This window comes from Danio aesculapii, chromosome 4 (genome assembly GCF_903798145.1).
Source record: "Danio aesculapii chromosome 4, fDanAes4.1, whole genome shotgun sequence".
Taxonomy (NCBI): domain Eukaryota; kingdom Metazoa; phylum Chordata; class Actinopteri; order Cypriniformes; family Danionidae; genus Danio; species Danio aesculapii.
The window spans coordinates 44,638,915-44,665,287 of NC_079438.1; the positions used below are offsets into that span (position 1 = coordinate 44,638,915).

General features: G+C 34.0%; 1 protein-coding gene across 4 annotated transcripts in view; it reads right to left on the reverse strand.

Moving 5' to 3' along the window:
* The window catches only part of abcc9 (ATP-binding cassette, sub-family C (CFTR/MRP), member 9), a 58,734-nt gene that overhangs the window by 20,186 nt on the left and 12,175 nt on the right, over nucleotides 1-26,373 (reverse strand). For 2 of the 4 annotated variants that reach the window (XM_056455777.1, XM_056455778.1), the window contains exons 9-29: nucleotides 24,355-24,525; nucleotides 22,719-22,874; nucleotides 22,496-22,630; nucleotides 22,252-22,414; nucleotides 20,363-20,403; nucleotides 20,143-20,285; nucleotides 19,951-20,065; nucleotides 15,658-15,759; nucleotides 12,925-12,997; nucleotides 11,412-11,517; nucleotides 8,978-9,016; nucleotides 7,274-7,375; nucleotides 5,823-5,907; nucleotides 5,588-5,668; nucleotides 4,229-4,366; nucleotides 3,966-4,091; nucleotides 3,134-3,233; nucleotides 2,789-3,060; nucleotides 2,561-2,712; nucleotides 1,850-1,919; nucleotides 1,502-1,659 (exon numbers count right to left, since the gene is read on the reverse strand). In XM_056455777.1, coding sequence (XP_056311752.1) covers nucleotides 1,502-1,659; nucleotides 1,850-1,919; nucleotides 2,561-2,712; nucleotides 2,789-3,060; nucleotides 3,134-3,233; nucleotides 3,966-4,091; nucleotides 4,229-4,366; nucleotides 5,588-5,668; nucleotides 5,823-5,907; nucleotides 7,274-7,375; nucleotides 8,978-9,016; nucleotides 11,412-11,517; nucleotides 12,925-12,997; nucleotides 15,658-15,759; nucleotides 19,951-20,065; nucleotides 20,143-20,285; nucleotides 20,363-20,403; nucleotides 22,252-22,414; nucleotides 22,496-22,630; nucleotides 22,719-22,874; nucleotides 24,355-24,525 — 2,528 coding nt within the window. The remainder of the gene's footprint in view (nucleotides 1-1,501; nucleotides 1,660-1,849; nucleotides 1,920-2,560; nucleotides 2,713-2,788; nucleotides 3,061-3,133; nucleotides 3,234-3,965; nucleotides 4,092-4,228; nucleotides 4,367-5,587; nucleotides 5,669-5,822; nucleotides 5,908-7,273; nucleotides 7,376-8,977; nucleotides 9,017-11,411; nucleotides 11,518-12,924; nucleotides 12,998-15,657; nucleotides 15,760-19,950; nucleotides 20,066-20,142; nucleotides 20,286-20,362; nucleotides 20,404-22,251; nucleotides 22,415-22,495; nucleotides 22,631-22,718; nucleotides 22,875-24,354; nucleotides 24,526-26,373) is intronic. The other 2 variants (XM_056455780.1, XM_056455779.1) reach the window with 1 other exon arrangement.

The following is a 26,373-nucleotide window of genomic DNA, read 5'->3' on the forward strand; positions in this document are numbered from 1 at the left end:
CTTAGTCTTCCTTTCCAATCAAATAAAAGGTATATAATCAAGTCCAGAACTTAAAAAGCATAGCAACTCAATTATCTTTACACTCAGATGTACTTCATAATACAAAAAGACAAACATTCTGTAAAAATGTATGTTTAGTCACGATTTAATCTGGCTGTATTAAAGCAGAACTGTGAAAACTGGAAAAGGGATGTACACTTCCCATCATTCTTTGCAGCCTGCAGGATGGAGTGAGTAAACATTGATATCAAGTGCTACTTGTGCAGATTTTTTTTTTTTTTGTAGCAAGATGAGAAACAGGGGAGACTTGTTTAATTTTCCACTATCTTGGTATTTAAAACATATCAGTTTGTTATTATGGTGTTTTTAAGGTGTAGAGCATGTGCTTGGGTGGTGGGCATGCTAACAAGAACACAATTGCTGTAAAGAAATGATAAAATCGAAGTATTTTTAAATATATTTACTTACTGTGTATCTGAATATAAAGGACTAGTGCAGTGTTTCTCAACCACGTTCCTCAAGGACCACCAACACTGCATGTTTTGGATGTCTCCTTTGTCTGTCACACCCATTTCAGGTCTTTCAGTCTCTGCTAATGAGCTGATGATATGAATCAGGTGTGTTTGGCTAAGGAGACACTGGAAAATGTGCAGAGCTGGTGGTCCTCCAGAAACGTGGTTCTGAAACACTGAACTACTGGAATATTAAAGAAAAAAAAACATATTGGTTTTTGGATGTTGGTTTTATTTACCAATTCTGGACTGGATTTAAAAATGTAGGCTTTGCCTCAAAAGCAAATTCTTATTTTCATTGGAAGATGCAGTTAAGACAATTTGATTAGGCATTATACAAAAATAAAACATGATCCTGAATTAGTCAATTTGGTGTTAGGGTTGGGTTTACTCAAATCATTTAAGTATTATTTCCAATGTGTGTGTAAGAATGCAAATATATTGCTAAACAAGAACGCCCATACAGATTCCAAAGGCAGATGCTGATCAGGGCCTAGCTAAGATGTGTGTGTATGTGGGTTTTATGATGTGGTCACATGTTGATTGGTCAGTTTGTGTGTCTCAGTATTGGGGCTTTAGTCAGATGGTAAAGAAAGATCCAAAATAGGCGGTAAACTGTGCTCGGGGTCTTTTCTTAGTTTGCTCTTTTCCTGCTTTGGAGCCTTTCTTCCCTGGCTACTGCTAGCTGGGTAGAATTAACATAATTTGTTTTTATCATTTCATGTTTTATCATTTTATACAGTTATTTTGTAACTACTTCAGGTGTAACCATAGCAAATTATTGTCATTAATTCATTTCATTATCAAATATTTGTGAATTACTTTTGACTTAGCATTAACAATTAATCGCTCCATATTGCATACAATCACATAATAGCAACGCTCTCCCACATTTTTAGCTAGTAATACTGCCCTTATTTCCATTTTTGGTATAAGAATGCAGAAAGATGGTTTGACTAGAAATGTACAGAAAGTGTGTTCATATTTACTTGGAAGCAACCCGGAAGTATTTCTGTATGAAGTAGAAGGCCACAGCGAGGGGCACCAGCGCAATGAGGAAGGCAGGGGTAACAAAAGCAATGACCCCGATAGCCGATAAACAGAGTAGAGTCGAGCGAGTGAGAGACTCTAGTGTCGGCGGAATGTGCTGTGGAGAGAGAAGGAAAAAAGACACACATTAACACGCATACGTCACATTCCTCGTCTCATTAATACGATAATGTTGACCGAGGTCACATGCTTCTGTGTAAACCCAAGGCTGTTCATCTCAAGGGTGTTTAAAATGAAACCGACGTACTTCACACTTGACTCTTTCTGTCTGGCGGTCTTTCTCTCACCTGATCGATGATGTTGGTGTCCGCTGAGAAACGATTCAGGATTTGCCCGAGTGGGGTGACATCAAAGAATCTAACAATGGAGTAAAAGGACATTTTATAATGATGTCCATCTTAAAGGGTTAGTTCACCCCAAAATAAAAAACTCTATTATTAATTACCTATTACTTATGTTATTATAATCCTCGAAGACATTTTAGTTCATCTTTGAAACACAAATTAGGACATTTTAGATGGAGTTCTCTGACACTCCATAGACAGCAAGGTTCCTGAGACAATCAAAGGTCAAAAAAGCATCAAAAACTTTCCATGTGACTTCAGTGGTTCAACTCTAATTATATGAAGCTCCGAGAACAGTTTTGTGCATCAAAAATGCACTTTGTTCATAAAGAAGGGAAGACAGAGGCAAACAAAGTAGTTTTATAAACAAAAAGGGTTCTTGGAGTTTCATATGATTCCAATTGAACCACTAGAAGTCACATTGAATGTTTTGGTTCCTTTTTTGGACATTTGATTATCCCGGATTATCTCATCCCTTTGCTGTCTCTAGAGGATGAGAGAGCTCTTAGATTTCATCTAAAATATCTTCATTTGTGTTTTGAAGATGAATGAATGTCTCAGAAAATAGAGTAAATAATAATAGAAATTTAATTTCTGGGTGAACTAACCCTTTAAATGATGAATATAACAATGTTCATAATGATGTGCAAGCACCTGATGGGAGCATGAATGATCTTATTGAGTAGGTTGTGATGAAGATTTGTTGCTGCAGCCACTCCAAGAAACTCTACGGTTAAAGAAGTGATGAGGCAGAGCGCTATTGCCGCCGCACACAGGATAATAAACACCGGCACATAAGAACGATGCTGTAAAATATCCAAAAGGTGTAAATATCAAGTAAAAGGAAACATTTCATTGAAAGAAAAAGAGTTGATGGATCACCTCTGCAATCTGAGTGGCCTCATCGTTCTGTGTGTAATTGACAGAAGAATTAACAAAACTTTGGTTGTTAGGGTTTGAGGATGTCCAAGCTGCCAGCCAATAGTCGATGGCCACCATAACAGAGTGCTTGGCTAACTTGGACGACACCATCAGGAAGACCATGAGGAAGCCGCCTGAGGAGAGATAGCAGCAGCACATCTTCCATGGGATCTTTGAACGCCGGCTGGTTGTGGTAGACATGTTGTCGTCATCTTCCTCCTCCACCTCCTCCTCTGTGAAATTAAGGGAAAAAAGATGTCCAAGACCATTTTTCAGTGTTTGTGCTGAAAAGTGTACAACAGTTACCTTCATCCTCATCGTCAACATGGTTCTTTGCCTCTCTGGAATAGAACGCTCTTCTTAAAGTCTTCCTCTCCAGAGTGGTCTGACTCTCCAGTTCGGTATCCTGAAGAAAAGAAACAAAAATCAGAAAGATGTCTGTTCAAATGTACTTTTATACAGTAAGTCTGTTTTAACCCATAAATGCATTATTGTTACAAATTTGGGTCCTTACTGACCCTTACTTCAATATCTAAAATAGATGGTTATGTAATAGCTGCAATGGCATTAAACTCTCCTTTTATTTTAATTAAAATAATATTAATAAAAAAAAGTTGAAGCTTTTTGGAACATGAAAATGAGCAGCTGATTTTATTATCACTGTCATTATCAAAGCTCAATTCCTCAGTACATTTAGCGATCTCAATCATATCTCAAAACTATCCTTTCTGAGGTCTTTATTTGATTGTTTTGCTGGTGATATACTTTTTTGTTTTATGCCTGTGGTAACTATGAGTAAAACATCACATACTTATTGTATATCAGACATTGCAACTTTAAGAAATAAAAGTAAAACAGACTGTTTTCAAATAAATAATCAGATTTATAATTGGTGATCAGGAAAAATATACTTACATTATTACATAACTTGGATGGTTAGTGACTCTATACAATTCTTACAAAAATTATGAGAACACAAACATTCATTGGACAACATTTTCAGTTAGATTTTATTACTATATTGTTCATAATGAGTATATTGAGAAATTCCAAGTACATTAAGCATGTATAGTCAATGACATTGAATTCTTAACCGAATTATCATAATAAGAAGTGTTGTGATTTAAAGCAGAATGACCTTTTCAAGCTCTTGATCTTGTCTGTTCATCAGGGTCTTCCAGTGCTCGTAGAGTTCCACATCATGAGTCTGGATATCCTTCAATGTTCCCTCTCTCAGCACTGAACCGTCCTTCATGGCTATGATCTACCACACACAGTAAGCCAGTAAGTGAGTTTTCTTTTTAAGTAATATGAGTTATTTGGTCTTAATTACCATCTTTAAGAGCAATCATAAATCAACAACCTTTTTTTCAGAATAAACGGAGAAAACCAAATGGTTACCCAGTCAGCATGGATGAGGTACTGCAGCTTATGGGTGACCAAGACTACTGTTCGTTTGTCATCCTGAAGGAACTTGAGAATCCCTTCCTGCATCAGATGATCACTGAGGTGGATGTCCAAGGCAGAAAAAGGGTCATCCTGTTGGTAAGTAAACCCAAATAGTGTTAGCATTGCTTCAAATCAGCATGAGACTTGTTAAACTGAGATAGATCATGCAGCTTTAATTAATCATTGCTTCTACTTGAGATAACATTAAACTCTTTAAAATCGTGGTTCAAATTTCAGTGCCAGAAAAAATGTCTTATCAATATACCGTACAGTTCTTAAAAGAACCATCTGTGACTCCACTAAACACTACTAAAAATAAAGGTCCCAAAGGGTTCTTACAAGGTTTCCAGAGTCAGATTTAAGCACTTTCCAGGTGGATTTTCAAACCTTCTCAGCACTTTATAAGTGTGGCAAATTACATATTTACATACATATACAAGCTTCCTTACATTATACTGTATCATATGGTATTTGTTATAGTATTCTATAGTATAGTATTTCAAGAAAAGCTTTGATGGCATGCCTTGCATCTTAATGTTGTCTTTAATGCATCATTCATCTTAAATTGCTATTTATTTTAATTTCAAAGGGCTCAGATAATAAAAAAGGCACAAACACCATGCTATAGGTACATGTGCAGAATACAAAATGTAAATTTTATGAAAAGCAAAAATATTTAATTAATTAATTATTATTAGCTAAGACACATTTATTTGAAAACAGAGCAGTTTCATATTCCTTTATCCAAAATCTAAGCACTATTCAAACCTTAAAAACAGTAGATTAAATTTCAAGCATTTTCAAGTATTCCTAGCACCTGTATGAAACCTGGGGGTAAAATTTTTGGTTTTGAGGAGGTAAAATGTGTAATGTTTTAAATGTGTTAAAGAGGTCTTCATGAAACCATAGATGCCAAATAAAGATGCTGATAATAAAACATTAACTATTTCAATAGTAATCAAAGACACTTCGAATTTGGCCTGAAATGACACTAAATCAACCCCAATGACTTTCTAGGATGTGAGACATAACGTCACTTCGATGAGCGATAATCGGAATGAGATGAATTCAAGATCCAGTCCAGAAGGGTGTGTAGTTATGTCCAGTAATTCAATAACAGTCCTTACACATCACTGTGTTTTCTGCTATCGCTGCCACAACGTACCCTGTGCTATCATGTGTCATTTAGGAAATCTCAACTTGGGAGTACTTCTAAAATCAAATTAAAAGCTGCGGTCATTCATAACATTTCAATCATGTGGCCTATCACTTATTCAGGGTGGAGGAAAGACACTACAAGTTGGTTCCTACCAGGAAAACAATGTTGGTGTTCTGATACAGAGCTCTGGCCACACAGATCCGCTGTCTCTGACCACCGCTGAGATTAATACCCTGTTGGGTTACAACACACAAACACAAGTTAAACACTTTTGATTCTGATGACATAGTGTAATAGTCATGGTAGTTTCAATAACAGGTCTTTATTTGATTAGCATCACGGCAGCTGAGGTCAGAGAGCTGGTCTCAAGCCCAGAGACAGTCTTACCCGCTCTCCGATTTCAGTCTGGTCTCCAAAAGGAAGGAGGTCGATATCTGGTTGAAGCGAGCAGGCATCAATCACAGCTTTGTATCTGTCCAACAGATTTAAAGTTTAAAAATAAAAGAACATCTCAAAAAACCAAAGCTTAGGAATCTCTCGAACATGAGCTCTCTAGGGAGTGAAGTCATGACCCGGAGTTTCCAAAGAGAGTTTTATTTTAGCTGAGGTCTGGCCCTGAACATTGTAAAAATTTCAACCCGCTGAACTTATAAAAACATCTGTAAGTGCTGACAGATTTAAACTCAAAGCGGTGGTAAAGCTACAATCCACAATGACAAGTTCACAGCACCTTGTTTGATCAATGTTAATCTCCATTCACAACCAATTATGTGACTGTTATGTGACATATTTCAAATGAATATAGGTATCCACTGAAGGAAAACAATAACAATTGGACTTCATCTATTGAGAATTGATTGAAATGAAATGAAAATGATAAAAATGTGAAATGGAATATTGAGTAGGGGGCGGAGCTTTCTTTTTGCGGATCATTCCCTAGTAGCAAACTAATGGTAAAAAGGGCGAAGTTAAAAATTTTGTGGCTGAAGCCATCAAACTGATGTCTAAAGAGAAGCACCGCCACTCCATACGCTGAAGAAAATGGTCAGACTTTGATTGAAAATTACCAAAATTTGATTGAAAATTAAAAGAGAAGCACCGCCACTCCAAACGCTGAAGAAAATGGTCAGACTTTGATTGAAAATGACCAAAATTTGATTGAAAATTAAAAGAGAAGCACCGCCACTCCAAACGACGACAGAAAATGGTCAGAATTTGATTGAAAATTACCAAAATTTGAGTGAAAATTAAAAGAGAAGCACGGCCACTCCAAACATGGAAGAAAAAGGGCCAGATTTGATTGAAAATTACCCAAATTTAATTGAAAATTACCAAAACAAACAAACAAAAAAGATTTTCAGTTAATTCACTTTTTTTGTTTCACACTGACCTTAAAGAATGATAGAAGGAGTAAGGAGTAAAAAAATGTTTACCAATGAATAAAACCAGACTGATCTCACGAGGAAACGTAAGTATTTTACGTTTTGTCAGTTTAGTGGCTAAGTTCAGTCATCCGAAAATGTAAGATTTTAAAAAGAAGGCATGGCACCCAACCCCACCCCTAAACCCAACCACTATTGAAGAATGAGCAAATCGTACTAAATTGTATGAATTATATTGTACTAATTAATACGAATTAGCCACAAAATCAAAAAGTTACAAATTGCCGTGAGATTGCGTTGAATAAAACATAATTCGAACCACAAATATGTAGTATGAAAGCAAATGGAGTTAATTTTGATTTTATATTGACTCTTATTCCAACCAAAAACTTGAGTTCTGATAGAAGTAGAGATTTAAGAAATTATTTTTAAGTTTATGAATGCTTTTGTCCTCACCTCTGTTTATTGAAAGGACTTCCAAATGTGATGTTTTCCTCTACAGTAGCATTAAGCAGCCATGACTTCTGCGCTGCATAGGCCACTGAGTATCTGTTTTTACTGAGTCATGGCAGGACAAGAAAGAAAAAAGGAAATAATATTTAGCATGGAAAAGTGGAAGGCGACATACCCAGCCTGCCATCACAGCAAACACTAATGGTTCTTATATGAAATGAAGGAAAAAAACGTTGTTAATGATGGGATTTAAGCAACCGATTAAAGATTACAGAACATTAAATAACAAATGCAGGGAGCCCTTCACTGTAAGAGCTGATGTGTGTGTTTGGTCATCGTTTCTAGTTTACTTTCTGCAAAGAAATACAACTGTTACTCTTTTGACATTACAGATTCTGCCTTGAACAATGGCAAAATCTTGGAAACCTGTTTGGAAACCAGCAATTCCAATTGGTTCCGCAATAAAACAATTTGGCATAGAAACATTTTCCCTCATAAATTGGCAGCAAATGCCACAATTACAAAGAAACAGCATATAACGCATTGAATAAACAGTGAAGCTTAGAAAAATAGCCTTGTTTGCTTAACATGGCGATATCTTGCTCAACCAATAGCATAAGTTTGGAATCATTTTGTTTGACACTGAAATAAAGTGGTGTGGAAACACTTTTCACTCTGAAAATGCTCGTAAATATAACAATTACATAGAAGTTTGAAGTATAAAGACCAAACATGAAGTAATTTCTTGTAAAACATACTTTAAAAATACACTTTTAAAGGCTTCAAACCCAAACTGCACCTCATGACTGCCTCCGCTTTTATAAATAAACCAGATCTGTTGTGTTTTTAAGTTGAGGAGTCCTGCAGCAACTAAACCAAATATTGTCTGAAATCAATATCTGTATATGAAAGGTCCAGTGTGTACAAGAGAGTTGAAGACTCCCGGCATTTTCACACACTTTGCACTGCACGTCGCACAAAAAAACAACAACACCACCCATTTATCGAAGCCAGCGGAATGTAAAGGAAGGGATAAATGTATTGGTAAATGAATGTAAATGGAGAGGACGGTAAGGTTTCGCAAATGGGTACCTCCGTTCTTCATGAGAAAGCTCCATATTGTGCCCGCTGCAAATCGCAAGTTAGGAACGTTAGAAAATGTTAAAACTGGTTAAATGTTCTAAACACTGCAATAGTTAGTGGTTAGCAAGGCATTCATCCTGCTGGAAATATAATATGCTTTTTATTGGATAAAACTGCGCTATCAGATGCCAAACAGGAACAGATAGTATAAATATATACGCTAACAATGTGCTGTTGTACATTAGAAAATCATGAACATTCTGTAATGTTTACATCCATGCCTAATTTCATACCAATATTCATCATATTAAAATATTGCTGAACATATCTGGCATGATTTTGTAAAAGATTTGCCATACCATTTGATTTTACGACTAAATAGTCATCATAAATGGCTATTGAGAGTTTTTCTCCATTCGAAAGAGTAAAGGCTTGGACCTGGAAACAATATTTCATACCTCACACACCTTGACAAACACACAAGTGGACCATATTTGAATTTGCCAAACTAAAATCCTTTTTTAACGCCATTAATACTAGAGAATGTCCTCTGCTTTGGCTTCTAGAGGTCATTGTGTGGCTGTTTTATAGCATGTAAGCATGTGAAGACTCCTGGTGAAATACCTTATGTTCCCATCGAAGAGTATCTCACAATCAGGCAGCCTGATTGAGTAGACCATTGGGGAAGAGGACACAGAGAAACAAACACACACACACATACACAAATGTGACCAGAGTTAGTTAGTGCATCAGGACACGTGCCCCGTTCTGTAAGAACAGGACATACTCTTCTTTTGAGGTGATTGGTGATAATTAGAACCAGAACTGATCTCCTTAAAGTATAGAAGATCGTTTCTGATATGGGGTTTTAAAAAAGGGAGGTAATTGCAACTTTTTATCTCACAACTCTGACTTTTTGCTTGCAGTTCTGAATGTCTATCTTACAGTTCTAACATTTTCTGAATTTATATTTGTTTTTGAAGCACAATTCAGATTCTTCTTCTTGTAATTCTAATTTTAGTGCTTCACAACTTTGACTTTTGTTGTAAATCTGAATCTGTATGTCCCAATTTTGTATTTATATGCATGTTCATGAAACAATTCTGATTTTTTTTTTTGGAATTCTGACTTATAACTTTTTACTGTTAACAATCTTGAATTTGTATCACATACTTTAGTTCTGTTTACATCGGTTTACATCACTTTTCTCACAATTCTGACTATTTTTTTTCCAGATCCAGAGTTTGTCTCAGACTTCTGAATTCACATTTCTAAATCCACTTTACTTTTTTTTTTCATGCAAATTCTATACAACAGCATTTCTATTTAGCACCTCGCAGTTCTGACAATGCATCTCACTGTCTATTTTTACTGCAGGATTCCAATTTCCCTTAATCTCCTTTTTTCCACCACAGTTGTCTTTATTTCTTATAATTAACTTTGTTTCTGTGTCAGAATTTAGAAAGGTCAGAAAAGGCTAAATAAAATTGCACATTTGAAAAATAAAACGTTGCAATTATTTTTGGGGGTGAAATAAGCTTAAACTTGTTTATATTAGTAATATATTAGTATTGTATTTGAGTTGAAGAGAGATGTCACTGTCATTAGAGAAGGTGAAACTGGAAAACACATTTATTGCACTGTTTGCAAAGACAGCACTTCATTTTATTTTTATCCAAATGCAATTCAATTGCAACCAACAATTTAGTTTTCCTCCATTTTAACAAGAACTTAAAGCATATATACGCTAAACTAAAGTGGCTCCTAAAAGAATTTTTAATTGAAACTATTAAAACAATATAAGCAAATTTTGACAATTCTCACTATAGAGTGAACAACCTCTTTAAGCCACACTTAATGTATAAATATCATTGCATCATATATAAAAATATCAAAGAATTTTTTTTTTAAATATATAATAATAAATGAATGCATTTTAAATCTTTAGAGGCTCAAACAAACTTAAATATTTAAACAAGTAAGCTGATTCGTCTGTCATTCTTACTTATGACAACATGTTTTTAGATTTTATTAATAGAAACCAGGTTTCAGAGTTAAATTAGTCATTATTTAAATTAATCATAATTTCCAGATGTCCAAGACTCAAATTTCACAAGTTCTTCAATAGTTAAGAGTAGCTAATTAATGGTTTGTGGAAATCCTATGGTTTAGCATTTACTTTAGAAATGCAATTCACATTTTTTTTTAATTGTGACTAAAAGGGATAGTTCAAACTAAAGAAAATTGAGTCATTATCATTTACTCACCATTTACTTGTTCAAATCAAGTTTCTTCTGTTGAATACAAAAGAAGATATTTTTCTTTGACTTCCCATTGACTTCCACAGTATTTATTTTCCTTACTATGCATGTCAATGGGTGCCAGTAACCAACATTCTTCAAAATATCTTATTTTGTGATCAACAGAAGATAGAAGCTCCATAAAGATATACAACAGCATGAATGAGAGTAAATAATAAAATTTTATGGGTGAACTGTCTCTCATAGAATATCCTCCACTCTGGAGCCACGTGTACAAAATCGTCAATTCTAAGAACTTTAAAAAATCAACGTAGATCTGCTTGGCTTTGCTCACAAATGCTAATCAGAGACCATCTCCAGCACAGAGATGGAGAGATTCACACAAAGTAGAGCATTTCACAAAGGACAGAACTAGATGTGGAAGAGAAAAACAGAAGAGATTACAGAGCCAGTGTAAAGAATAATGAGGACACTCATACAGTAGCCAATCAGCCCTCACACACACAACTGTGTATGTGCACAATGGCACATACAACATAAATGACAGCAGATGCAATGGACAGAGGGATATATTTGAACAGATAAAGACTTTGATTAGCATCTGATGGATCTATCATGCAGATGTACTCCTAGTGTTCGGTGGGATTAACACAAGGTAAACATTCGTCCACTTTAAGGGTCAAGAAAACAAACGCTGTGGCCTCTTTGCATTTTAATTTTAAGTTCCATTAACATTTATGAACTTGTCAAATACATGGTATTTTGGACAGTAATAATGCAATAGTGTCAATTCTCACTTGCTCCAGTAGACTTTTCCACTGATGGTCTGCATTTCACCCAGCATGGCTAATAGCAGGGACGATTTCCCGCAACCCACCTGGCCCACAATCATTGTCAGCTGACCTGAGGAGGGAAACCAGATGAACGTTAATCAGTGTTGGGCTTATAACAACCAGGATTTTTTGGCAACTGCTAGCTAGGGCTGAGCTGACTAATTTTATGTGAAGGTCAAAGCACTAAATCATATATATCTAAGCCAAGACATTAAGTATTAGGAATTAGTGTTCTCCATTATTGTTCAATATAATTTGGTTTTGGGCTTTCTTTTTAACATTTAACCTAGCAATGAATATAAAAACTGTGTGGTTAATATTTTGTTAGTTAAATAAACAATTCAATATATTAATAAATAATTAATAAATTAATAAGAGTATTTATCAAATTATTATTACTATAATAACATATTATTTATTATGAATATATAAGTATATAAGTATCCCCGATTCATTAAAAAAAAATTGTTTAACATTATTATTATAATTATTAATAATAATAATAATAATAATAATAAATATAACAACAACAATAATAATAATAATAATAATTATTATTATTATTATTATTTATTTATTTATTTATTTATTAATTAATTTATTATTATTATTATTATTATTATATCCAATATCATTCAATTATTAAATAAATAAATAAATAAATAAATAAATAAATAAATAAATAGCAAAACATCTTGGTATCTAAGAGCATTAATGTACATTTATTGATTCAAATGATATATAATTTACTTAAAATGCATCAATAAATAAATAACAAGACCAATAACAAGTAAATAATAATGATAAAAACAATGACTCCTTGTGTCTAATAACTATCTTTGCATCTTTATTATATGTATACGTTTTTATAATTAAGTAAATAAATAAATAAGTAAATAAATAAATGATGCAACTTGGTATCTGAGATTTATTTAATATATTTAAATATATAAATATATTAATTTGTATATAGTTATTATATAGTGTTTTAGTTGAGGGAGAAGCACTTTAGCATCGAGAGCAACACCGTGTAAGTACATTTAGACTTGTTTTCAGTTGCTGTGTTTGGTTAGAGAACACTTAGACTTGTTAATGTTTTGCTTCTTTACACACCTGAAACTTGTCTATAGCACTTATTCACTGCTGCTCTTATAGTTGTGTAAATTGCTTCCTTGTCCTCATTTGTAAGTCGCTTTGGATAAAAGCGTCTGCTAAATGACTAAATGTAAATGTAAATGTAAATGTTTTAGAGTAGCAATTTCTATTCTCTGTGTCAATACATGTGATCGAATTGACAATAAAGCTTTGATTTGGAACATTTATTATAAATAAACTTACTACTCTTGATATTCAAGGTTATTTACTTATATATTTATTTATTATATTTCCATATTACATTCTCTAAAATACATAAATACATTTTAAACAAAGACAATATTGATTGTCTGACAGCAAACCATCATTGAGCGCAGTGTACCTGTTGGTATTCGGATGTTGATATCTGACAGCGTGGACAAATTACTTCCCCATGTGAAGAAGCCATCATTCACCTGAATGAGACATTTGACAAAAGCAAGAACAAACAAGAGCTTGAGTGTGATGGAAAGATGCAGCAGAAACGTATGTGAAACCATCTTTTCATCTGCACTGCGTCCATCACATTTACATCTTCCGGATGTGCTCTGAACGCTGTTTTCCGAATGTTTATTTACAGTAACGATAACAGTCGCATCCATCAGAGCAGCACAGTAGGCTGAATAGTGGAAAAAAGAGCGAACGCTGAACAATTAAAAACATCTGTAAGAACCACAGAGACAAACTGGGAGTTAACGCTTGACAATGACTAAAGTGAAGGAGTGTAAATGTCAGAGCAGATTAGGACATATTCATAACAAAACCAGCGGATGTGACAGTAGGTCATAGTGGGAGAGTCCATGAGGACGTGTCTGGATGTATGTGTGTATGGACCCATTAGATAAGAGACTTTAGTTTTCCACAACCAGTTCCACAAACTAATTTTTTTTGTTTCTTATTTTTGTATTCAAAACCATTATATAACATATGCACTATGTTTATCAGAACTACTTTAGATGGCTAACATTTACTATTATTGTGGCTAGTAATAGTAAGTCAGCTTAAATTGTTTATTCTTTTAATTATTAAAAATTATTTAAAAAATACTTAATTAGAAGATTTTATATGAATATTTTCAATATAAATAGTTTGTAGTCACTGTACATTCTTTGCTCCTCAAAATTATATATATATAATAAAGAAATAAAGAAAAAGAATGTTAAGGAGAAGAGTAATAAGTAACAGTAGGGGAGAGCGGGAACGAAAGTAACACTTTTCATAAAAACCTATTCACCTGTGCAAAGGCAAAAGACTGTAACTTTTTGACAAAAAATGAGTTATTTCTTGGGACATTGAAGACCTCCTTTATCACGTCGATAAATATCTTGAGTCAATACCATTGCTTTTTCAAGAAAAAAATGTCTGTCTTAACAGTAACTTCCAAAAGCCCAAGCGAAACCAAGGCAGAACGCCATAACACGAGTTAGCGCTCCTTGACTTGGTTTTGATATGCTACAATTAAGTTACAATTAAGTTACAGTTCTCTGCCTTTGTTCAGCTGCACGTCAATATGAAGTTACTGTAAGCAGCCTGGAATTACTATATTCTGCCTTTGTTTTACTCTCATACTTGCTATCATAAATAGGCTAACAATCTGCTAAACATACAGCACTGCAAAGAAGCAAAGACAATAAATTGCAAGCAAAAAATAAAATAAAAAAGTTTAGGAACCGCTGATATACAGTCTAGAAACTAGGTCATGAATTAACTCAAAATTTACAGAGACGAAAATATTGTAAAACTGTAAACAATTACTTTCAAATTACAGAAACTTATAATATATAATTATTCTATTCTATCTAACTATTATATAATAAATAATTAATCTACTATTTGTTTTAATTAAATGTATTTATTTATTTTATTTAGTTACATTTTTAGTTCTAGTTTAAGTTGAGGAGAGTAAATGCTATGAAACTATATACTACAGTCATTCTCCATTATTAGTTTTTTTTGCTCAAAATAACAAAAACAATGAATGTTGTCAGGGAATCTGAATCTGTTTTTATATTTTTTCATAATATTTAATATTTACTTAAACCCCTTAATTAACCCCAATTTAATTTAATTTAACAATCCATGGAATTGTTGAGGCATCTGAATCAGAAAGCAAAATCAGTTTCGCAAACGGATCATAAAATTATGTACAGTTCCCACTTCTGGTCAAGAGGGATGGCGAAGGAAGTGGACCCCCTGGGGACCAAAAGACACAGAAAGACCACCCTCCCCCCAACCCCCAACAAAATAAACACTTAAATTAATGTCCCTCTGATTTTTTTGTCCCAGTTGTTCTTCTCGTGAGAATCCCAAACTGCACTCAGAGGGAAGCTGAACTCAAAACCATCATGTCTGAGAAACTATCACAAACCCCATATGAGGGCTTTTAAACCAGCTGAGAATGAAAAGAACATGATCAAAAAAAGTGTATGTGTGTGTGTGTTTAAGGCAAGAAACTACAGGTAAACAGGACAAAAAAAAAACATATTTATCATCATACTTACCAGTCAATAAATAACATCATTATTGATAAAAGAAAAAAATGAATTGTATAACAAGTCTAAAATGTTAGGTCTAAATATTGCAAAATGTACAAGATATTTGCTCATTTACATTCATTTCTAGCACAAAAACCGGGAATCTCTTTTTTTCATTCAATAATACAGAAAATACAGTCCAAAATGTCAAAATAAATGTTTAAAATGAATTAATTATGAACATGTTCTTGTAGACATGAATAAAACTGTATTTAATTTTGGTCTATGTAAGTGCTATAGAAATAGATTTTATAGCTCAGTGCAGGAGAAAAAAACCCTTTTTGAGAAAATTTGTATTGTAAATAATATATCTTTACATTAGACTCAATATAAACATACACTGTAAGTATATCTCACATATAAGTGTATCTTTACATTAGACTGAATGTAAACACTGAAGAAAGGCCCAAATATCAAAATGGAGTAAAGCCGCCTGTTGTTCAGCCGTAACTGAAAAGTCTTCAGATCTCTTAATGAACTTTAGTACATGTTGTGTTAGTGAAAAGCGCCTGAGAAAAGTGTTGAGGATAGTGACGTCTGACCTGTACTGCCACATCTTCCGTCTCAGAGGGCCGCAGTTGCCTGCGCACTGGCTGCTCGTAGTTATCCATACGATAACGGCCCTTTCTGTTGATCGCCTTCGTCTACAATAATACAGCAAAAAAAGATTGGTTATAATTCATCCACAGTTGAAGTCAAAATTATTCACCCTCCTGAAAATTCTTTATTAAATATTTCCCAAATGAAGTTTAACAGAGCAAAGAAATTTTCAAACAGTATTTCCTATAATATTTTTTTTCTTCTGGAGGAAGTCTTTTTTGTTTTATTTCTTCTAGAATAAAAGCATTGTTTTAAAACACATTTTAAGGTCAATATTATTAACCCCCACCTTAGGCAATTTTTTTATTGTCTACAGAACAAACCACTGTTAATTAATTAGCCTAACTTGCTATTATAAAATATGCTTTATGTTATATATATTAAATATTATGTTTAGAAATGTGTTGAAATAATCTTCTTTTCCGTTAAACAAAATTTGGGAAAAAAGCGTATTTGCTAATAAATAAGGATGGCTAATAATCCTGACTTCAACTGTATATATACATATTTTGTGCGCGTGGGTGTTTTTGATTGCACTCGCCTCCTGTTTCAGACCCCTAAATGTGGGAGAGTTTTCTCTAAAGACCTGACCCTGTGGAGTCTCATGCTTGTTGTTATTGGAGGTCATAAAGAGTGTCATGGTGTCAAGATTAGCTCAATTAGAATCACTGCTTTTTTATGCACATAAACACTATACGTGACTCTATTCAAAAACATGTACTTGATTATTTGAGTTTTGGAAACTATGCATTGAAATTTGTTCAAACTTTTGTGTATTTTAAATTGTCTTCGTCTTCAAAGTCATTAAAGTATATGGAAAATATTTATCAGATATTTCTAAAATGTTACAATTATGTTTATAAATATAGACATTATAATATGAATAATTAAATCTATAAATTATAATATAGTTTATATTTACATTTCAGGTGACCCCGGAGCACAAAACCAGTTTTAAATTGCATGGGTGTATTTTTGACAATGGTGTATTTTTTATGACAAAAATCATTAGATTATTAAGTAAAGATAATTTTTTATGAAGGTATTTTGTACATTTCCCTATAAATAAATAAATAAATAAATAAATAAATAAATAAATAAATAAATAAATGAATTTTTGGTTAATAATGTGCTCTGCTAAGCACACTTAGACAACTTCAAAAGCTATTTTTTCAGGATTTACATTTTTTTTAACCCTCAGATTGCAGATTTACACTTATTTGTTTGTAATTTTGTGTTGCAGGGTCATATATATTATTAATAATTATATATTTTTGTAATTAAATTGTATGATTTAGATTTTTTAGCTTAATATTTGTCATAATTACTTAACCTACACTTGCTTAAATCTCCTTATGTCTAACCTTGCATATAACATTTTATAATAGTTTTGTTTTCTCAAATGATTTTAAAAAGGATTGTTTTGGAAAACTGCAATACTGTAAATGTATATTTACAGTATATTTACTATAAATAGAATGCAAACGTATGAATTAAGTATTATAATAAGTATTAAAAAAAAACAGAACATTTCAAATCTCCAGCCCATTAAGGTGTAAGTCATCTTCATCTTCAATACCTATTATTAATCCTAAAAAGTATTAATCTACTTTCCAGTTTTTGTATGCCTTAATTATTTAATGTATACTTGAATAAGTACAATTTTGTCATAAAAAATATCTATTTAACAGATTGTATCAAGAGAATGGCTTTAAGTGGCTTTTCTGGGTAAATACGACCCAAAATGATCAAGCAGATCACATTTATCCTCCCGTGCTCACCAACAAACATCACACATGACTCTTACAACCAGCAGTCGTGTCCTAAAACTAGAATCATGATCTCCCTCTTACACTCAGCTGAGCCATTTTCCCAGCTTAACACCAGTTCATCTCTTGGAAACCCCTTCCTCCTCCTTCCTGTCGCTCTATATATTTCCGTCCCCAGCATCAATGTCTGGTTCCCTCCCTTTCAATCACCCCTGGCTTCCTCCTGTGTGGGGACGTGTAGTTATGATCCTGTCATATATTTGTCCCTCTCTTAGAAACAGCTGAGGGCAGAGAGAGAGAAGCTTCTCTTCAACACGTTTATGAGAGCTCAGTAATGCTGGATCAGGAATGAGCAGCTCCCGTTTCAGTCCCCTAAATGTGGGAAAGTTTTCTCTAGAGGCGTAACCGTGTCTCATGTTTGCTGTTATTGGAGGTCACAAAGAGTGTTATGATGTCAAGTTTAGCTTGGTTAGAATCACTGGTTATTTATGTGGAAAAACACTTATGTACGGAATAATATGTGTATTTATATACAATTAAAGGCAAATTTATAATCCCTCCTGTGACATTGTAATTATTTTAAAAATATTTCCCAAGGCTGTTTAACAGAGATTTTTTAACACACAATTTGTAAACATAATAGTTTTAATAACTAATTTCTAATAGCTAATTTCTTTTGTCTTTGCCATGATGACAGTAGATAAACTCACTAGTTATTTTGCAATATATAACTATAGACCGTTTTCACATTTCCGGGTTTCTCAGTAGTGAAAGTCATCATAGTTGGGAAACTCAAGAATGCATTGAATGGGAGAATACGACACATATTTTTTTACAATCTTATTTGCTGAAATAATAAAAGAAAAACTCCACAATGGTGTTATCATGACTATCAGAAAAAGGGAAAAAATAGTGTGAGACTGATGACGGCAGCCAGAGGAAAGAATAACGTCAAATTTACTGTCCTTCCCAATAGACGCTGCGTTAGAAACGCCTCACACAAGTGGTAATTCGTTTTTTGTAATTTGAAGCAAAGATGATATAACACATACTTAAATAAATGTAAATGTTCATACGTTTTAAAAAAAAATCTAAATATTAAAAACTTTTTTAAGCATTTAAGATGCTGATGAGCATTTAACGCATCATAACAGGCTTGTGAAAAGGGTCCATTCTTAAAAATATTTTCAAATAAATGTAAAAACTGCTTTTAATCCAGCCAAACTAAAATAAACAAGACTTTCCTCCAGCAGAAAAAAATATTATAGGTAATACTGTGAAAATGTCCTTGCTCTGTTAAACAACTCATATATATGGGAAATATTAAAAAAAGAATTAATTTCACATAGAGCTAATCATTTTGCCTTCAATTGTATAGTGAAATGCAGTACTGTCCAATGTTCTTAAAATATCTTACTTATGTTCTTTGTGTTTAGAAAAAAAAATTGAATTTCCAGTGAGAGAATAAGTTATTAACATCGATGCCTATTTGTGTCTTTTGTTCCGCTGCAGAGCAGAAAAAATCTCAATTCATCAGAATATAGTATTTCTGTCTTAAAGCTGATCCAGGGACATTACATCCATTTTTAAAAATTCGTAAAAAGCTCAACTGAAACCAAATGCATTATGCCACACTTTCTAGAGAACTAAATATAAATTAGATCATCACAAGGCAACCCAGCAACATCATTTAAATGTACAATATTTCCACAAATATTCCTCTAAAAGTGCTTTTGCACCAGATAGTTACAGGAACTCGTCTATAAGAACTATCTCCCAGATTCTGACTGGATCTTTAACAAATTGTCCCTCTATAATCATTTTCATTCCATCTTTATTTGTTGACGAAAATGGCATAATGTTTGTCAAGTAAAACTGATTTTTGTTTTAGATTTTTTCTTTAGTCTTTTCTAGTTTCAGTCGGTGAAAAAAGTCCCTGACGAATAATTTCATCAACCGAATTAACACTCCCAGGTTGATAACATTTTCCTTCTCTGCGATTTTCCTGACTGTAGGAAATAGGAAAATAGGAAAAATTATTAGGATTAGATTAGTAGCCTAAACTTTCTGACACCTTTATGACACTCACGTACATTTAAAATATATACAGACCAAGACAGAGTGGATCTCAGAGTGTCTCCAAAATTAAACCAAGAAAAGACTTGTGCTGTAACTTAAACATTGTATCCACCAGTCCCATAAGGTGCGGTTAAAATTAAATAATAAAATAGTTTTTTTTTAATTATATGGTTGTTAGTCTGTTACACTTTTTTTGTGTTGTCAATATGCTCATGTTTATGAAGGCCTATTGGTGTGTGTGTGTGTGTGAGCCGTTGCATGCAACGTTTGTATAATTATAACCACTTCCACAAATAGTGGGGAGTGTGAGTCACTGGCATTGTTTTTTGGGAACCCCTGTCGCAAACTATCTGAAAATGGGTTGAAAAGTTGTGTGTGCCTACTCACATCCCCTTGGTATTTGTATTTCTTGCCCACTTCAAGAGACATGCACATATCTCCATTTCTCCAGCTGTCGTCACCAATCTCATCACTTTGCAGGAACTCGCTGAGCTTCTGTACACTGCAGAAATCAATCAGATGATTAGATCCTTCCAAAGTAACGTTTTACTGGACTGCTGATTTAGTTTAGCCACGTACCTGACAAGGGCCTTGACGGCAAACCTGACAACCGTGGACAAAAGGAAGAGTGGAGTGACCAGGATGTGGAATAGAGCCAAAGAGGCAAAGGCCTTGGCAGGACTGAGCCTGACCTCCTCAATGTAGGCATGTGTGACGAAGGTCTACAATATCAAGAGTATATATGGTCACGCTGGATAAAATACAGCTGGATCAAAGCCTTTGATCGTGAATCTCTTACCGCCAACACTGCCGCAATGGGAATGGCTGCATTCATAAATACTGCAGGGATGAAGATATAAGAAAACTTTAGCCAATGTACAATCAATTCAGCAAATGGCAGTATGGATTGAGGGAGGGAAATATCAAGTGGAGCAGTTTACAGGGTTCCCAATTTAAGCCAATTATCCAATTCTCTGACTTGAGAACACTGAATTTCCATGGAATCTAATGAACTGATTTCATGCCACTGTTGTACTTGTGCATTAACAATATAACATAAAAATAAAATGTTAAAATTATGTAATTTTGAACTTGTATATTAATAATATAACAAAAATATTATGTTAATGTTACGTAATAACATATTACATTGTTTTTTGCTTGACTTAGTAACTTGACTTAATTTAACTCGGAAAAAAAATATCTTTGAAATGGTCAATTTGAAATCAAATCTTATTAAAATGTAAATTATCCTGACTGTAGCCTTAGTTAATAGGTACAGTCTGTTGAATAGATTTGATTTAAGTGACTGCAAGTTTTAATTCGCATGGGTGTATTTTTGGCAATGTGTATTTTTTTATATGGCAAAAATCATTAGATTATTAAGTAAAGATAAATTTCCTAATTTAAATATACAGCTGAGGTCAGAATTATTAGCCCCCCCCTTTGAATTTTTGTTTCTTTTTTAAATATTTCCCAAATGATGTTTAACAGAGCAAGGAAAATTTCACAGTATGTCTGATAATATTTTTTCTTCCAGAGAAAGTATTATTTGTTTCATTTCGGTTAGAATGAAAGCAGTTTTTAATTTTTTAAAAAACATTTTAAGGTCAGTATTATTAGCCCTTATAAGCTATATTTTTCAATAGTCTACAGAACAAACCATCGTTATACAATAACTTACCTAATTACCCTAACCTGCCTAATGGTCGAGCAGGTTACGTTTATACTCCTGGCATGTTAGCCTTAGCTATTAGTGACAGTCTGTTGAATACATTTAACTTAAGTGACTGCCAGTTAATGAATGAGAAATAAAACGGAACTGAAAACTAGCTTCACCATAGCAATGTGCGTGAAACAGCATGGCATAAAAATGCAGTATATAAAAATTACATTTTGATAAATGGAAACATATTCCCTGACTTTCAATGGGTGCATCCGAAATCGCATACTTCCATACTATATAGTACGTTAAAAGCAGTATGCGAGCCAAGTAGTAGGTCTGAATACACAGTATACGAAAAATAGTATGTGAGAAATACCTTGATGACCTACTACCTCCGGCGATATTCTGAAGTGCGCATCTGACTAGGAGTAAAGCGACGCAACTGATATAGGTAGGTCAGGTGATAATGACAAATGACGAATGTAGTAAGTCCCAGTTCCATCCATCGAGCCTCTCTCACTTAGAGGAAGGGGCGGAGCTATCAGGCACTGACATTGGATTATTCTATTTATTTTGGATTGTGAGAGCAAAATTCTCCTACATAACTGATTATGCTGGGTCCTGATGGTAAATGCGGTTATACTCATCACTGATACTATTTGGTAGTTTGGTCATTTACTTCACTAATGTCAAACTAATGGCGACTGTCAAACGTCATGAGGGAAACGGTTTGAATTTCCAGTAAGTAAAAAATGTTAGTGTTCCATTTGGGGCGACACTAAATTCATAAATTACGCTGTTGAGTGTGTAAGTGCATAGTGTGCCATTTGGGCCACAATGTATATAGAATGTACTTTTTTAATGGCCATGTAGTAAATTTAAATTAAAATGTACTACATACTAGAGTACTAGTATGCGATTTCGGACGCAGCCAATGTCTGACTGGAATTTCAAGAGCCTATGAGAACCCTGAGTGTATGATTGAAGGCAGGGCATATGATTGGGGCCGGAGTCTTTCATACTAGACATTGATGTATGCAGAGCGAACGTCTTGAGACTGGTCAGCTCTTTTCCTCTAGTCTCCTCCACACGGTCACAGAAGATGTTCTCCCACGCATAGAGCTTCAGCAGTTTTATTCCCTTCAGGATCTCTGTGGTCTTTTTAAGACGATCTGTCGAGTAGTCCTATGAAAATATCAAGAAGTTAAGAACATATCGACATCTTTACAGCACGCGCACACACACAAAGGTGTAAGTTAAGCTCACCAGAGTGCTTTTCTGAATGTCTGCCAACTTGGTAGCAATGAGGTACTGAACTGGGGCCAGCAGCAAAATCACGCCGGCCCCTATCAATGCGCTGTTGCCCAACAAATAATACAGCAGGATCACTCCCATGATGATCTATGGACAGAAATAAGACTTTTGTTTGTTTAGAGATGCACTTTGTTTGATGCCTCTGCTCCGGGAGAGTTCTCGCTATGGTATTTACCTGAACTGGCATGGCCCACAGGTTGGGGCATAAGAAGAGAAACCACATGAGTTGATTGGTTTCTATGGCGACAAGATTGTTGATCTGACCGAGGGTCATCTCTCCCATTGACATGTTGGAAGTGGAAAGACGCAGGATTTTATTGTAGATCATTGCCTTGAGGATGAGAACATTTAAATCAAAAATAATAATGTTTGAGCATTTAAATTAAATAAAACTTAATACTTTTAGTTAACAGTAACAAAACTGGCAGGTCTCGACTAGACCAGAACAGGGCAAATTAGATGAGAACAGAACCAAGCATAACTGAACATTACTAAACTGAATAGAACTGAATAGGATAGAATAGAACAGAGCAGAAGCATATATCAGAGCAGATTCAAACAAAATAGAATTAACACAATTAAAAAACAACTGAACAGAGTAATGCAGAAACAATACAATAACATATAACAGAATTAACTGAGCAAAAATCGAAAAACCAAAGTAGAAAAATAAAACAGGCAGAAATTGGGAAAATGTAGAGTAGGGTAGACTCAGACATGCTAGACAATCCAGAATTAAACAGATTATGATAGAGGATTATAATGACAGAACAAACTCAAACTAAACAGGATTGACACAAAAATGAATTAAATAAATCAGTTACGAAGAACAGAATGGAGTAATAAAAAAATAGAATTAAACATAATTCGTTAGACCGACCAATAAATAAATAATCTACATAATAAATATAATAAAAATATAATCATTTGACAGAATAGAATAGAATAGAATAGAATAGAATAACAGAGTAAGGAAATTTTCACAGTATTTCCTATATTTTTTCTTCTAGAGAAAGAAAAATTATTAATTTTATTTATTACTTTAAGCAATTTTTTTTCGATAGTCTACAGAACAAACCATCATTATACAATAAATTGCCTAATTACCCTAACCTGCCTAGTTAACCTAATTAACCTAGTTAAGCCTTTAAATGTCACTTTAAGCTGTATAGAAGTGTCTTGAAAATATCTAGTAAATATCTAGTAATATCTAGTATTATGTACTGTAATCATGGCAAAGATAAAATAAATCAGTGATTAAAAATGAGTTATTAAAACTATTATGTTTGGAAATGTGTTGAAAAAATCTTCTCTCTGTTAAACAGAAATTGGGGAAAAAAATAAACAAAAAGGGCTAATAAATTCAGGGGGGCTAATAATTCTGACTTCATCTATCTATCTATCTATCTATCTATCTATCTATCTATCTATCTATCTATCTATCTATCTATCTATCTATCTATCTATCTATCTATCTATCTATCTATCTATCTATCTATCTATCTATCTGTCTATCTGTCTGTCTGTCTGTCTGTCTGTCTGTCTGTCTGTCGGTCTGTCTGTCTGTCTTTCTGTCTGTCTTTCTGTCTGTCTTTCTGTCTGTCTGTCTGTCTGTCTGTCTGTCTGTCTGTCTATCTATTTATATGTATGTATGTGTGTGTGTGCATATATTTTTTGTTGTTGTTTTATTGGTAAATATACACAATTACAGAAATTTTAATTTAGAAATGACTTACAATATTTCTGTATGATACCTTAATAAGAAATATAAGATTGTCTATTAACTCTCTCTGTGTTTGTCTTCCACTTACAAGCAGCGCTCCGCGCAGGTTAATGCCCGTCTCTATTGTGACGTAGTAGGAGGCCTGCAGGAATGTTCTCTGCAACACAAGTGCCAGGAACAGCAGAACCGACAAAACAGACGTGTTCTGCAGCAGCTCAGTGGAAGACATGAAGTACACCCCGAGAGTCATGTTCCCTGTCTGATGGCACATAAACAGAGTATGAACACCACACACGTAATACAGAAAACACTTAAGACCTCGCTGATGTCATTTGCAACCACACACACACACTAAAATAAAGAGAAGGAGGCACTTATGCAGAGTGTCGCTGGCAGCAATGTGCGCTTGAGAAAGAGTGTGATGTGAAAGGCAAATTTTCCACGTCAAACAGATATGCACGTCTGTTCTGGCTTTATTTTGTCACACACACAGTGTGTGACAGTGAGCATAAAAAGTATTTGGATATCTTAAAGCCAAACACAAATGTGCGAAATTCACCAAACATACCAATAGTATTTGTAAGAAAAAAGAAGATTGTTAGGTTTCAAATGAGTTTTTATGATTTTATTTATTTATTTATTTATTTATTTATTTTAATTAGTGTGTTTATACAAGTGTAATCATGCAATTTTAATAAAAAAAAAATAAATAAATAAATAAATAATAATAATAATAATAATAATAATAATTTCTTACATTTATATAGTGCTTTCCTGAACACTCAAAGCGCTTTACACATTTTCGAGGAATCTCCTCATCCACCACCAGTGTGCAGCATCCACCAGGATGACGCAACGGCAGCCATATTGCTGAATGAGTGATGAAGCCAATTATGATATGGGGATGGTTAGGAGGCCATGATGGACAGAGGCCAGTGGGCAAATTTGGCCAGGATGTTGGAGGTAAACCCAGTATTTTTAACGACCACAGAGAGTCAGGGCCTCGGTTTAACGTCTCATCCGAAAGATGGCACTCACTGAGCAGTATAGAGTCCCCTTCACTATACTGCGGCGTTAGGACACACACAGACCACAGGTTGAGTGCGCCCTGCTGGTCTCATTAACACCACTTCCAGGAGCAACCTCAGCCTTATAATCTTAAAATGTGAGCAAAAATGACCTGTTTTGTCATCACTTTAGACATTAAACTAGAGAATCATTCAAATACAAGCTCTAAAGTGAGGTTTGTGAAGTAGCAATGGTTTCTGCTGTTCTGACCGTCAGCTGCAGATGTGAATGGACAGCGAAAGAAAGTAGTTCCTCGTACAAAAGGGTTTGAAACTGTCCGTGTTTGATTTTCTTTTTTTTAATACACATAATTTTGCCGACGAACAGTTGTATAAACGCAATATCACACTTGTAGTAGTGTGATATGGCTGTATATCAGATATAACAGACCAATATACAGCCATATCGCACTGCTTCTCGTGTGATATTGCTCATATATGGTACAAATTATATATAAATTTAAATATCTTTGTAACAAAATTGTTTTATGTATGTATGTGTATCTTTATATTTAATAAATATAATACTTACATAACATGTCAAAACAAAGTTTTATTTTGGGTCGCGGTTAATCTTTGCTTAGCACCAATAAAACATCAATTCACTTCAAAAACTCTTCTTTAACAGTAATTTTGTTTTTTGGGGGTATATTTTGGTTGCAGACGTGTGCTCACACCAAGACGAAACAAATGCGGTGATATCATTTATTCAATCAGCTGAGTTTTTATTACATCCTAAATTTTCCAGCACTGAATTCATCCTTATCTAAACCCCGAGAGTGTATTTATCCAAACGCACATGACATCATGGTCATCCGAGCAAAGTAAAAGCATGTTGTGTGAAATCTAATAACTGCTGTCATATCGAGGCGATGACATACAGCGCTCTCATTAATAGCACTGACGCCTCTGTGACATCACGCAGGAAGCGATAAATAATTAGGCAAAACAGAAGATATCAGACCATAGATCATTCTCTCCAATACTGTCACGTTGCTCTCAGGAAAAATAAATACAGTCTAATTAGTAACATAACCACC